The sequence below is a fragment of the Cryptomeria japonica genome, chromosome 9, assembly GCF_030272615.1.
Source record: "Cryptomeria japonica chromosome 9, Sugi_1.0, whole genome shotgun sequence".
NCBI lineage: Eukaryota > Viridiplantae > Streptophyta > Pinopsida > Cupressales > Cupressaceae > Cryptomeria > Cryptomeria japonica.
Window position 1 is genome coordinate 85482034 of NC_081413.1, and position 15226 is coordinate 85497259.

The 15226-nt window shown below is 36.2% G+C and overlaps 1 protein-coding gene across 4 annotated transcripts in view; it reads right to left on the reverse strand.

The window, feature by feature from the left end:
• The window catches only part of LOC131030211 (mitochondrial Rho GTPase 1), a 79576-nt gene that overhangs the window by 1056 nt on the left and 63294 nt on the right, over positions 1–15226 (reverse strand). For 3 of the 4 annotated variants that reach the window (XM_057960924.2, XM_057960925.2, XM_059210916.1), the window contains 6 exons: positions 13484–13695; positions 13164–13233; positions 10988–11100; positions 2706–2856; positions 1338–1524; positions 340–706 (listed from right to left, as the gene is read on the reverse strand). In XM_057960924.2, coding sequence (XP_057816907.2) covers positions 525–706; positions 1338–1524; positions 2706–2856; positions 10988–11100; positions 13164–13233; positions 13484–13695 — 915 coding nt within the window. In that variant the 3' untranslated portion in view covers positions 340–524. Of the gene's footprint in view, positions 1–339; positions 707–1337; positions 1525–2705; positions 2857–10987; positions 11101–13163; positions 13234–13483; positions 13696–15226 lie in introns of those variants that run through there. The other variant, XM_057960926.2, reaches the window with a different exon arrangement.

A 15226-nucleotide genomic window follows, 5' to 3' on the forward strand; every position in this document is an offset into this window, starting at 1 on the left:
TTGAAGACTCAAATACAAATGTTACAATCAAGGGTCTACAAGTATGCCACACCATTCAATTGTTCTTGGAAATATTATTACCTTCCCAATAGGGTGTGGCTTTTCCACTTCAAAGATAGAGATCAGATTTGCTGATGAACAGAAAATGTTATTAACTAAGAGTCTTTATCGATATTAAATATTAACTAGAAAATAAATTAATTCTGCATGTGATGATTTCTATATGAAATCATTGCAAGGAACTGAAGATTTTGTCTTCCAATTCCACACCTAAACAGTTTTCATCCTTAGGTTAGTTAAACCAAAGTCCGATGTTCCAAAAAGGAGTAGAAATCAAAAAATAAAATGCCCTTGCATGGCCTCTCTTAAATAGAGTATTCCTCCAAAAGACATAAATCTTCAAATTTTCTTACTGACTTGATTGATGATGGAAAGGAAATATTTTTTTATATGAACTTCAATTGTGACAGACCTTATTTATAGATCCACTTTACTTGAGGCCCTCTTTACTATAATTACATTTTTTAATAACAGTTAGGTGGCCCCTTTAATGACATTATGATCCTCGGGAGGGGAAAGACCAGGTGTACATCCCCAGATGTAGTAACATTGCTGTCAACTTGGGATGTCCCACAAAATGTCCAAGTTTTGGGGGCTTTCATATGATCCCCTGCCATCGCTGATACAGCCAAAGGGATGCGACAGCCTGCATCATTTAAGTTGAAAAATAAGCAATCAAAAAAATAGTTTGCTGAAATATTCAGCTCAGACAAGAGAATCACTGAATTCACCCATGCTTGCCATTAAATATCTATATTTGATGATTTTTAAAAGAGCAAACAACAGCCAACATAAAACCGATGGAAGATATATGCATGTACTCATGCCTAACAAGCATTTCTCGGGAGATATATATTCTCTGAAACTTTCAGTCCTTGATCCAAAATACAAGAAAACAACTGATCTAAAGATAATTCAAACAATGTAAGTAAACCACAGAATTAAGAGCTATCCTTAACCTAGGTACATATACAACGTTTTGGTTTCACTCACTTCATGTGCTGAGATTATCACAAAAAAACATCCCACAATTGCAGAAAAAGTCGAATTAATTTCCAAACAAGCACCATCCATCATTCTATGCTGAAGATCCACTCATTTCTCCTTTTAGTAGGAGAGGTTTTGGCTGTATCATCCTAACCATGGCTTGGCTGCCATGCTGGAGATTCAGGCATAGCTTGGAGTTTAGAGATATAATGCAATAATTCTGCAAGGGGCTGCAGTAGCTTCTTGTAAAAGTGTCCTCTAAACATTTAATATTGTTTTGCAGTACTTACCAGATAGAACTGTGAGAGAGCGAGTGACTAGACGGCGATACTGCTTCTGGCTTCTACCAACTTCAGTCTCAGGAATGCTCAGATGGGGTCGTTGAGCAGCATCAACAATGCGGCAGAACAAATTACTAATATCACCCAACCTCATACTGACAGTAATTGGTGCTTCAACACCCATATCCTGGCTTACCTGAAATTAAGGACAAAGTATTCAATAAGTAATAATTAGCATTTCCTGCAGCTGGCTTCAAAGAATATTATGTTGTCAATGATAGTGGCTACTACCTGTGATAAAAGATGTTACTTACCAGGTTTAGGAATCCATGTTTATGTATGAATGAATTTCAAATACTAAACCGTATATTCATAATATAAGAAATCACAAAAGTATGTTCTGAAAATATCAGGTCTATCCAAGAGACATTCATGGGACATGGATGGCACAATGTCCCGTCCACTGAGGATGTAGCAGCAAATATCCTACTAAAGAAGCCAGTTCAATGTGCACCATAAACAAATACTATTAACTAAAAACCATTTTGATTTATGATTTTGAGTTTCAATGTGCACCAAGTAGTTTAGTATTTGACCATTTAATATTTTAATCACCAAACAAATGCTCTCCAGTAAAAAAAACTTTGATTTCTCTTATTGTCATTTAACATCTTGCATTACACAATTAATTATCAATTTGTCAATAGGGCTTTGTACTTAATTTTGTTTATTCTATGCATATTATGGTTAAATGTCTTGAGATGGCAATAGGTTTTTTGTCTTATAATTTATACATTTTCTAGAGTCATACCCACCATGAACGAAAACCCAGACTAAAAAGTAAAAACAGCAAAACACCATATTGAATCACTGTTTGCCAAACCCATACCAAGATTGGAAACCTGGACCCACACAATAAATGTGCTCATCTCTTAGTTCATTTAACCATACTTCTATCTTTGAAAGGAATCACCAATGTAACTCGTCAAATTCAAAGCTTTGAATGTACCATCAATGCTTAAACACACAGCGTTTTATTACATGTGCACGGATGTTACTGCATTGGAATTTTATACACTAATAATGAAGTGTAGACAGAAAGAAATCGTTATATCACCTATCATATTAAAAAATTGTTACATCACCTATCATGCAGCTAACTGGCATCCAGAACCGAGCTATGGAATGCTCTAAATGTGTACGTAAGTTCTAGATGTTGCCTGATTTCTTTACATTCTAGTATGAAACTAACTCACAAATCTCTAGGCTTATTTAACCATGAAAATTATCTTCAAAATAAAAAATAATAATGGTTCGGCATTCATAACATTTGCAGTAGATAGCCCAAAAATCGTAGTGGCAATATCAATTAGTTACCCTTGCTGAATCTGCAATTGGCACTGGGTGTGGGTCTAAATCATCCTTTGCTGCTACCATGAGACATGGAACCTCAAAGCCACTATTTTCCCCATGTGTTGCAACTTCCACTAGCAATTCGGCAGTTTTCTTCCATGAAGCTTCATCTGAACTGCAAGGCCAGAAAATCTTGCAAATTGTTAATAATGTTAAAAAAAATTAACTTGTAGCAAGCATAATTTATTTTGAAGTAGAAATTATATGGGGACAATTACTGCGGGTAATGTCAATCTTACACTCTTTGAGAAGTGATGATCAATACTAGTATACTATTATTACACTCCATTTGAAACATTCAATAAACCCGGTAAGACAATCATGTGTAGAGCATGACATGACATGAAACAGGCAGGTAGGGCAGAAACCAATTTGAACGTAAACTCTACATTCAAGAGATACATGTTGCACAAATTTTATTCCATATATAGATCTATATCAATTGAAAAATGTAGTGCTCAGGACTTCTCTTAATAACTTAAAACTATAGACTTTGATTGTGTATGCAAACATGAATGCATAAACAGGCAGCACGAGACCAGAATTTGAAACAATCTCAAAACCTCAGCAGGCAAAATATAAAGTAAATCTTCAGACTCGGGTAAAACTTGGCAATTTAAAAATATATAAATTCAAAAAAATAAATTTAAATAGCATACAAAATAGTGCTAAAAAGCATAAGGATTGAATTTAATTCTTGCATAGTGTTGTGACCATTTCACACATCGCCCCATTGCAAATGGGGACCCCTGCTTTCTTTTGCTTTCTAGGGTTTGTTTTCTGGGTCTTTTAGGGTTTTGTCTATTAGCCTTTGCATTTTGAGTGTCGCCAAGGGGATCACTCGGATAGCAGGTTCTGCTTGAGTTAGGTCAAGTTGGTGAGTGATGAAGTCTGGAATGTCCTGATCCTGAAATTTGGCTAAGTCTGGAATGTCCCGATCCTGAAATTTGACTAAGTCTGGAAAATTGAAAGATCCTCCAAAAACTAGATTTTGCAATATAACTCCTGGAGGTCCGAAACCACTCTCAAACATCCTGAAAGTATATATGGAATATAACTTAAAGTATAAGTCACTTATACTTAAATGTTATATTCGATAAAATGATCCTGACGGAGAGTTCAAAAGTCAAATTTCGCTCCTGACCCTTCTAGAGGGTCCAAAGCGAATTTCGCTCCTGACCCTTCCAAAAGGTCTAGAGCGAAAATCAACATAGGACTCATTTCTTGCCTTATTTGACCAAATTTTGATTTGCAAGGCATTTTGAAGGGAAAATTGGAAATGATTGAAAACCTTGAAGAAAATGATGGATTCTAGCTTGGAAGAGGAATTTCGCTCCTGACCCTTCCAAAGGGTCCAGAGCGAAATTCATCATAAACTTCATTTGCCACCTTGTTTGAACTTGCAATCCGATTCCTGGCCTTGAAAATGATCTAACCTTGTCTTGTGGAATGGTTTGAAACTTAAAGACTGAGCAATTTGGCCTAGAATGAAGATTTCACTCCTGACCCTTCCAAAGGGTCCAGAGCGAAAATCTTATTTGATGCTCATTTTTCACTAATTTTGGCTAAATTGTGATATGCAAGGTCTCTTGGAGTGAAGATTGGACATCATTTAAAGATTTGGAAGCATGCAAAATGATGAATTTTGGACAAAGAAGGCAATTTCGCTCCTGACCCTTCCAGAGGGTCCAGAGCGAAATTCCTCATAACCACATTTTTGGCCTTCCTTGGACATGAGACTTTATTCCTAGCAAGATGAAAGATGAAAACCTACCTTGTAAAGAAGTTTCAAGTTGGAAAAATGATGATTTTTGGTCAAGAATGAAAATTTCGCTCCTGACCCTTCCAAAGGGTCCAGAGTGAATTTTCTCAAAATCACTCTTTGCTATCAAGTTTTGCTAAGGCAAGTATGAGACAAGGTGAAAATAGAAGGAATTGAGCCCAAATGAGAAAATTCGCTCCTGACCCTTCCAGAGGGTCCAGGGCAAAAATTCTTCAAACACCTATCTTCCCTGGCGAAAATTCTTCAAACACCTATTTTCCTTCGCGAAATCAAGAAAAACTTGGGTTGAACATGCAAGGAGAAGTGTTTTTTTAGCCTTGAAGGTGAATTGAAGTTGAAAGGATAGAGGAACATGCTCAAAACTTGAAAATCGCTCCTGACCCTTCTAGAGAGTCCAGGGCGAAAATCCTAAAAACCTATCTTTTCCTCCAAAGTTTGAGCAAGGCCAAGCTTAGACATGGGTGTAAAATGACATTTGAATTGCCTTGAAGTTGGGTTGGATTGCTAAAGATGCAAATTTTGATGCCAAGAGGAAAATTCGCTCCTGACCCTTCCAGAGGGTCCTGGGCGAAATTTCCAAATCCTCCTATTTTCCTTGCATTTCAAGATGAGGTTTTGGTTTTTATGACTTGAAGGGGAGTAAGGCAAGATGTTTTATGCCATGGAAGTGATTTGAGGATGAAAGGATTGGAAAATTAGCCTAAAACCTAAAAATCGCACCTGACCCTTCCAGAGGGTCCAGGGCGAAAATTTGAAAATCCCCTATTTTGCCTTGCAGGAATGAACCAAGCTTGGATGGGGTGAATGAAGAGGACTATTTCCTAGCTTGGTAAAGTTGATTGGAGTTAAAATAATGAAAGAGTAAGCCCAACCAAGGAAAATCGCTCCTGACCCTTCCAAAGGGTCCAAGGCGAAAAATCCTAAATCCACTTTTTTCTCCAAGTTTTGAATGAGACTAAGCCTGGACTACAGTGAAAAAGCCTATTTGGGATGCCTTGAAGGGGGTGTGAACTTTGAAAAATGAGAGTTTTGAGCTTAGGAGAGAATTTCGCTCCTGACCCTTCCAAAGGGTCCAGAGTGAAATTCCCAAAAATGTAATGTTTCCTTCAAATTTTTGATGAGCTAGCCCAGTGATGGAGGTGAATGAACCCTGGAGATTGCCTTGAAGGAGTTTAATGATCAAACTAAGGTGAAATTTTGGCCTAAAATTGAAAATCGCTCCTGACCCTTCCAGAGGGTCCAAGGCGAAATCTTGAAAAAACTTCACCAAGCCTCAATCAAACCTTGATATTCCCAAATTTCGCCAAAATTGCCAAATTCAAGACATTTGGTGGGTTGAATTAAATGCGCATTAATTAAGGCATTTTTAATTTAATAAATTAATTTTTTAGGCCTTGAAATAAATGAAAAATTCAACTTTGGGCCTTGTAATTAATTTTGAAATTTTAAAAAAATAAAAGGTGAGGCGCTCAAGAGCATTTATTTGCTTTTACAAGCAAGTCAGCCTCCTTTTAGGTGGGATTTTATCTTATTTTATTATTAAAAAACTAGGTCGGCCTCATGGTTGAGTAGGGTGAGCGCTCTATATAATGGGGGAGTATTGCTTCAAGTTTCAAATCATTCATTCATCCTTCTAAGTGCGAAATTGAGGAGCAATTTGTGGGGGCGAAATTTTGCTAAGTGTTGGAGGCTAAAGAAGGAGAAGCTCTTTTGGAGGATAATGGAGGCATAATTCATCCAAGGGAAGACCACAATTCAACCCTTGTCCAGCAAAATCCGGTCTTCTTTCATCATTTTCCAAGGTTTTATAGTTAAGCTTTCAAGGGAGAAGGTATGAAGAATCATTTTTTGAAGTTCTTATTCAAGACTTATTGTGATTTCATAGCAATTTTGTAAAGTCTAAGTCTTGAAAATCCAATTTCCATTCATAATTAATTTGAAAATGTATAATTCTTGATTTATCGTGTCTTTTTCAAATTAATATCTTAAGCCATTCTCTTGGAAGGTACTAAATTCTATGCTTTAAGGTTTGATGCTCAAAGACTAACTTTAATCTTTTGTGTAGGCATCAAATGGCGGCCCCAAAGTTAGAGGATCAATTACTTGGCGGACCCTCATCAAAGAAGATCAAGCCAGAACAAGGACGACCTCCTCCGGTCAAGCATCATCAAGAATAACCTCGTCCAATCCAGCATTCCAAGGCGAGGTACATCATCATCCTGCACATCAAGGACAAAAGAAGTCAGAGCAAGGGTTCATTGAAGAAGCAGATAGTTTCAGATGAATTAATTAAAGCTAGCTTCTCAGCATCATCGAATTGGATATCTACCAAGTTGCAAGTATCAGACAAGGTGGCATCCCAGTCATCACTCCTCCAATCAGATTGGTCCACCTCAACATGTCCAGATTCAATGAACTTGACTCATTAGAGTGGCACAAACTTCGATGTACCTACCTCGGCTATCCATTGGTCGAATATTCCAGAGAAGACATGTGTCCAATTAATACAATTATTTCATTGGTCAGAATTTAGTTTGTTGTAACAAACCCTAATTAGGGTTTTCATTGTAGAATCTTGGCCATTGATCTCAAATTGATCTTAGCCATTGAATTGTATTAAGGGCACTATATAAGCCCCGGCTCTTCATTTTGTAAAGGCTAAGAGAAGGGGGATAGAAAATAGTTAGTCAATAGTTAGAAGGTGAGTAGTCAGTTGATAGAATAGCAATTAGAGTAGAATAGGAGGACAAGGCAAGAAATTGTTGCCATTGATTGTAAATAAACTCCATTTTCATTGAAGTAATGGTGGAGTGTGTCGTTTCTTGCAATATGCATGGTTTCTTGTTGAATCTTCAATTCTAGATGGTAGATGATTAGATCAAATGAAGGAAATTGTTGAATGCACCTGTGTGGAATCCGTCTAAAATAAAATGAGCTTAATCTTAAGTCGTTACACGTCTATTGTTTCATGCATTATCTTGAATGGTGATCAGTGTCAGATGGTGTACGATTTGAACATATTGGAAGCATCCCTTAGAAGATCGCACTGAGTTGGTGTTGAATTGTTCAGCCTGATGGTGAGACCCAGCCCAGTAGGACTCCACCTAGTCATTCATCCATCTTCTCGCATTCTAGGTAGTAGAGTAGACTTCTATCTTTTGCCATTTGTTTGTCTTCCAATTAGAAAATAGGACTCGTGATTCCAGCAAATCAAACGTTCAGTCATCAAGTGTAAGTCCCCTTGTGATTCCAGCAAAATCACATCATACCACTGGTGCTTATCCACACGTAGAGATCCTACAACGAAGAACCTTGAAGTCATCCCGATTGATCCTTTTCGCAACATCTTCAGCATTCGGAAACTTTATTCAAGAGAGGATAAGGTACCATTTGGGTATTTTATTATGTGTTTGGCTGTGTACAAAATACACATCAACACATGGCTGGAAAAATTGCTGAATTTTTTTTCAAATGCACAGAAATGGAAAAATTAAAAAAAAAAATTACTAGCTGGAGAGCTTTTAGGGAGAGCTTTTAGAAAGTCCTAGGACCAAACTCAGTAATTATTAGTAAATAACTTAACAGAGTTATTACACAAGTAACTTGCTATCAAGATTTGAACCACCATTCTAACGAGTCAGCAAGTTACAAGGTTTTTAAACCATGTTCAACCTGAAAACCATTAATGCTGATGATTAAACATAATTGAAACTAGTGAACAAAGTAGGTTAACAAGAATCATTTAAATTTATTTCTAATAATCACCTAGAAACCCCTCGCTTCAATTCAACTTTGAAAAGTAGACTTTTTGACCAGTTACTCTAGATCCTAGTAACAGCTAACATCCTCTACAGTAGTGGATTGCAGAATAGAAGTATATATATTTAGGTAATAAGGATCAGAATTGAATTAATCCAAACATAACATGTCACAGCATAACTTCCAAGTAGAAGTGATAGATCCCACCATACTCTTCTAGTTGACATGGGTTATATAGCTAGGATAAACATGGGTTATCTTTTACCTTGGCTTAAATATGATAAACATAGTGCCCAGCCATATTGCACCCTTTTTTATCAACCTACCTCTAGCATCTGTGGCAATGCTATCATCATTTTTGCCCATGTTTTGCTTTCGTGATTGGCGACACCAACATGTAATATAACAATTGAAAATATTTTTCAAACTATCTTAATTCTAGTTGGTCTCCATGTGATAATCAATATGCTGTGAAATAAATCAATCTACTAGAGTGTGATTAATGATATTTGTTCTCATGCTTTACATAAAGTGTTGTGATCATATCTGGTTTGTGTGCAGATAATAGGGCTTACATAGAAAACGAGGATGGTTGAAAGTGGGTACAAGGTTCTATGAGATGGTACTTGAGCCAACTAAACAGTAAGACAACTCTAATTAATGGAGGTATTATTCCAGAAAACGGCCGAGGAGAGAGCAAACTCTGAAAGCATATTATTTGCAAGTATAGACATCCACAATCTGATAAAATTAAGATAAAGATATTTCACTTTTTAGCCAGGAAAGGATCACACAAGCCACCTTCAAGGCCATCTTTCCACTTCTCCAATAGTGATTGTCCCACGTCCATTAATTTCAATTCAGAATTCCCAAGAAGTGAAACCCCCTCACTTTCCCACAAACAAGGCTCATTAGACAGAGCATGAGCATTTATAAATGAGGTGACAGACATAGCATATAAGCACAGTGCATTTCATTAATACCAATGAGCTTCTTTTCAGCCTAGTGAGGTCACCACATTGGCAAGAAATGGTGACAACAATTAGTCAACACCCTAAAGGTTACAAGGTCTTGCAAATGAAAAGATGCACATCAACATATTGGCAATAGAAAAACATTTTGTAGACATTTTTGCTTCCAATCACAGATTTATGAGCAGGAACAAGAGTGTACATCATTTATGATGGATGGAAAGATCGCAAAAACAAGCCTTCCAGTAATGTCATTGCAGTGTATCCTAAAGAAAGGATGCAAACTTCATTGTCAAAATCCTCATAGAGCCAATAGAGATAGATGGTAGGTGCTAAGAATGTTGTCCAAGTTGAAGCAAACAATGTTAAAAGTTGCAAGGCAGCAGACAAATTTATTGGTCAAAGCAACATAGAAGCACATCTATTGGACACCATGTATCGTTCACTCGCTCTATTTTGTGATGCAAAAGATTTGGCACACAAATTGAGTGGATCAGAAAAATTTATGCCAAGGTTGAGGAGATTCAGATGTTTGTGACAAATCATCATATATCACGAGTTATTTTTAGATCCTAAAGTTGTAGTTGTTGAAGCCTTGAAGCTATATTAATAAAATTTCAATATTTAATATTAAAATTAATTTTTTGATTTGTTTTAAACTTTTAAGTTTGCTATAAAATTTTAGTTATATCATCTAACATTTTAAGATTTAAATTTGTTTAAATATTTTACCACCATATTAGGTTGTTGACAGTCATCAGTCGTTGAGGGCCATCTACAGAGTGCTTGGACCGGCATACCTATTTCTTTTGTGGCACCAACTTAAATTCCAGTAAGCATCTTTCCTTGGCAGGGACCAGTGTTCTGTTTCTACGGTAAGGACCCTTCACTTCTTTTTTCACAACGTAGCTGACCAGCATCCATACTGCAGGTCAGTTATATACAATGCCTATTTCTTCTATGGCACCAACTCAAATACCCACAAGGCTCTTTCCCTGGCAGGGTTCAATGTTCTGTTTCCAATATATATACAAGGAAACTTGAGTTCCTTTTTTACAACATAGCAAACCAACATCCATACTGCAGGTCAGTGACATTGACATATCTTAGATTTCAACTGAACATGGAATTTCAACCAGCACTAACAAAACAAAAATTTAGAAAGATTTTTCATAAACAATTCCTACAACAGCAGAAATAATCAACAATGAATCAAATTAAACAAATTTTGTGTTAAGAAAGAAATAAATCAAATGAATATGTTTGCTGACACAATCATCTCCTTGTACATATATAGTTCAAACTTTTAAAGGTTTAGCAATGGACTATTTAAAGTTTGATTTGATCAGCAATGAACATATATTATAAAACTGAACTATTGATATGAATAGAATTGTCACTTGCATCAACCATTTTATACTTAAAATTGCTGCTATTTTCCTGTTGTAAAATATGTTTGCTCGGCATGTCTTACTTCTGTTAAAGAGCACATTAAAATATAATTTATGCAAGCATTTGATGCAATTTAAAGATTTAATATTTTTAGTTAATATAATTCTTCTTTTAGCACTTAGTGTCAAATCACATAATTACTAGTTACGTTGCAAACTCTACACAACAACATTTAAGAAAATGATAGGTAATTAGTAATTACATACCAAAGAAGCATACACAGAAATAATATATTAATTGAACAATAAGGATGAAGAAACATAAATGCAGCTTTCAGATACCTATCATAAACAAACAGGGCCACATCACATGCAGCCAACGATTCTTTATTTACCAAAAGCTTTTGCACCCCATCCTCTGAAATTTCACGCATTACTAAAGTTTTCTTCGTTCCCTTCACACAAAAAGATGTCAAATCAGTATAGTGCTTGAACAAAAGAAAATACTTTGAAAATCAACCTACATATTGTTTTGCCTATTCTTTATGTTCTTGCAGACAGAAAAATAAGTTCAGAAAAGATGGCAATACATGAAAACAAATAATCGTGTTTTGTATGTCTTTCACATTTAAATAAGATGGATTATTAATTTATTTTAATATAAACAACTATGTAAAGAAAGGAGAAAACAATAATAAAATATAAAGCAAAAGCAAGACAAACTGACTTGATCGTGTTAACACAGGAATACCAGAAACCTTTAAGAAAATCAAAAGGATCATTTAAGCATAAACAAATATGTAAAAACAGGAGAAAACAATAATAAAATATAAAGCAAAAGCAAGACAAACTGACTTGATAGTATTGACACAGGAATACCAGAAACCTTTTACAAAATCATGTTACAAAACCAAAAACCAAACCTTTCAGGCAAAGGCAACACCTTGCAAATGCCATGTTAGAGCCTCTCATTCAAAAAGAAGTGCAAAAGTTACTTTATGCAAAGATCATTTACCCTGTTCATCATTCCTTCCGTAGGTTGCCAATTTGGTGCCCGTTTGGAAGAAAAATGGAGAGATCAGGCTGTACATGAACTTCCAAAATTCAAACTGAGCTTTAAAGAAAGACAATCATCCACTCCCCTCATTAGATGAAGTATTTAAAATTATCAATGGATCCCAAATGATGTCATTTATAAATAGCTGTTTGGGATACAACAAAGTGATGGTGAAAGATGAAGATAGATTTAAGACAGCCTTCACCACCACATGGGGAACATTCGCATACCAAAGCATGCCATTTGGCTTGATCAACGCAAGAACTACATTTCAGAGTGCCATGGACATTACTTTCAAAGGATTAGATGGGAAATGTATAATCATATACATAGATGACCTCACTGAATTCTCTATGAATAGGGCTGACACATCCAGGATTTGAGGAAAATTTAGCAACGATGTAAAGAATCTGGCATTTCCTTGAATCCTAAGATGTGCATCTTCAGAGTCACTAGGAAATTCTCTATGAATAGGGCTGACACATCCAGGATTTGAGGAAAATTCAGCAACGACGTAAAGAATCTGGCATTTCCTTGAATCCTAAGATGTGCATCTTCAGAGTCACTAGGAAATTCTCTATGAATAGGGCTGACACATGCAGGATTTGAGGAAAATTCAGCAACGATGTAAAGAATCTGGCATTTCCTTGAATCCTAAGATGTGCATCTTCAGAGTCACTAGGAAATTCCACGGATATGTTATCTCAGAGAAAGGCATTTCTATCGATCCCAAAAGAATTGAAGCTATCATGAAGCTATCCTTGCCTAATAGCAAGAAAGAACTGAAGTTATTCTTTGGCAAGATCAACTTCATAAAGAAGTTTATTGGTGGGTTTGCAGAGATTGTGAGCCTGTTAAATGATGTGCTGAAAAGGGATGCCAAGATGGAATGGAATAGTGAAGCTAAAAAGGCGATAACAACAGCCATTGCTAGTGCTCCAGTGCTCTCGAGTCCAGACTATAGGAAGCACCAATCTCAATATCATGTGTCAAGTTGCCATCGAAAAGTTTTATTTGACTGTTTACAAAGTTGTAGCTTGTTATCTACTTAGTAGCTATAAGCATAAAACCCTGCATTTATTTCTAAATTGTAGAAAGAATATGTAATGACATACTATGGAAATATAACTAGGCAATTTACCATCATATGCATTACTCTTGACACTATAAGACATTGCTAGACCAGTATTTGAGATTTGAGGATAGTTGGTTTGATGATAGTTGATTCTCTTATACAATAAGCAATCTCATCGATGGAACATAAAACCAGCTTTTGACTAATCCAGGAGATCATCAAAATACTTGCGAACTGAGAATACACATGTACTCTATGCTGTACACAAGAAGCATAATATAAATATATCAACCTCTGAATTTGTATAATTTAGAAATAAGTATAAGCAATTTCATGTCCTCATTTTTTGTTTTCATAAAACACCTACATATAAATCATGCTCTTACCCCCATTGTATCAACAACATTTGCTGCATAACGGTCACCATTAGTTGGTGTGTATCTTTCAACAAACTGCCTGCATTGAAGAGGAAAAAAATCTTCTTGTTGAATCATGAAAGAAAACAGTCTACACATAAAAACAGGAAACAATTGAAAACAGAACTTTCTACACTAGACTGATGAAGAGTGCTTGCTCAACAACCAGTTGCACAAGAGACAGTAGATTGAACTACTTACTTTCCAATTAAAGAATTCAGCAATGCAGACTTCCCGGACTTTGCAGGTCCAAAAACAAAACGCAAGAGACAGTAGATTGAACTACTTACTTTCCAATTAAAGAATTCAGCAATGCAGACTTCCTGGACTTTGCAGGTCCAAAAACAAAACACTGTAAGACATTTCTCTGAGAATGTTGCTTTTTGCGGTCCCATCGTCGACGACGGGTAACATGAAATGCAGCAGCAGGATCACCTGGGTACCCAATGTAAATCAAAGTGGCGAGGCTTTTGGCAGGATCTAGAAGGGTCATAAAAGCCCACTGCAAAAAAATATAAAGCCAATAAACAAAACCAATCATCTAAGTATCTCAAATAACAAATAAGTAGTTCAATCTACTTTCACACTGAAAAACAGCAATGATTTCATATTATAAAACAGCAACAAATATAAATCTTGTGGATAATTGTAATGTTTAACTTCAAAAGTGTGTTTGCCAAGTAGAATTTTACATTATTCATCAAAATAATGAATGGTATGAGATTGCACGAACGCAGATGCAGTATTGAATATGGATAAAGCTAAGTTTTGAGGCTCACAAGATATGAATATGTATGGACATGGCATGCATATCAAAGATTCAAAAGATATAAGCCTAATTGTTTAAAACACAAATGAAGTACGCAAAGAGGAGAGTTTCCTTACAAAAGAAGCTATAAAAATCACTAATACCAAAATATTCACAAATATAATTTTATTATTAGAACAAATACATTACTAGAATCAAATGCTATCAAACAATTTGTCACTATTTCCTGAAACTGAGCTTACGGGTCATCTAGATTCTCTGAAGAACTGCGATGGTTAGATTGTATACAAACAAAATAACATACCTAGAGCCAGGGGAATATACATGAGGAACCAAATAACATATAGATAATAATTGCATTGAATGATTCCTCCTCATTTGTTTTTCTCAGAGAAAAAAAGTTAATAAAAAATACTAAAAACTATAACATAAAAATGTAATCTACGAACAAAATTACAAGACATTGATATTTGATTGAGTATTAGACTCCACTAAGAAATGAGCAATATTGGGTGAGGTCTTCTGGTGCAAGAGAGTAGAAAGGACGGCACGAACAGACAAGCAGGTTTTTACAGTGGCCACAGACCTGAAGAGGTTACAGGTCAGAGATTTAAGGATCTTCTGCCCCCGCCTTGCCTGCTGCTTGGCTTTTCTTGTGTATGGTTCTGTGTGCTGTGTTGTGGGTCTTGTTATTTTGTTTTGTTTCCTGTCTTAAAGGCTTTGAGATTTAAGGCTCTCTAAGGAAGTTATGGTAGCGGAACAACTTCCAAAACTAATATAGAGAGAAGGGTAATGCAAAACTTTTATACATCTTTATAATAGTTATAGAACTAAGATACCGGTTCTTGGCATTTTAAGCTGGGTCCAGGTCCTGGCTCTTGCCCGGTCCTGGTCCTCCCTGGGTTCCACCCGGGTCCTGCCCAGGTGGATGGGTTCTTTGTGGTGCCACGAAGGACCCAAAGAGAACCCATCCACCTGGGCAAGACCCGGGTGGAACCCAGGGAGAACCCGGGCAGACCCAAGAGAACCCAGGCCCATGGGTTCCCAAAAACGGGGCCCATGGTTCATAAAAACACAAAAACCAATTAAAAAACACTTTTTTTAATATTTTTTTAACATGTAAACCCATGTCTCTCTGATCTTTTCCAATATGCTTCACCGGTCTGCTCTGAATTCTGTTCTTATCCTCTACATAAGGCTGCTCATATATTCTCTTGTTCTATCGCACCAAGTTGTTCTAGACTACTGCAGATTTGCTTTTATT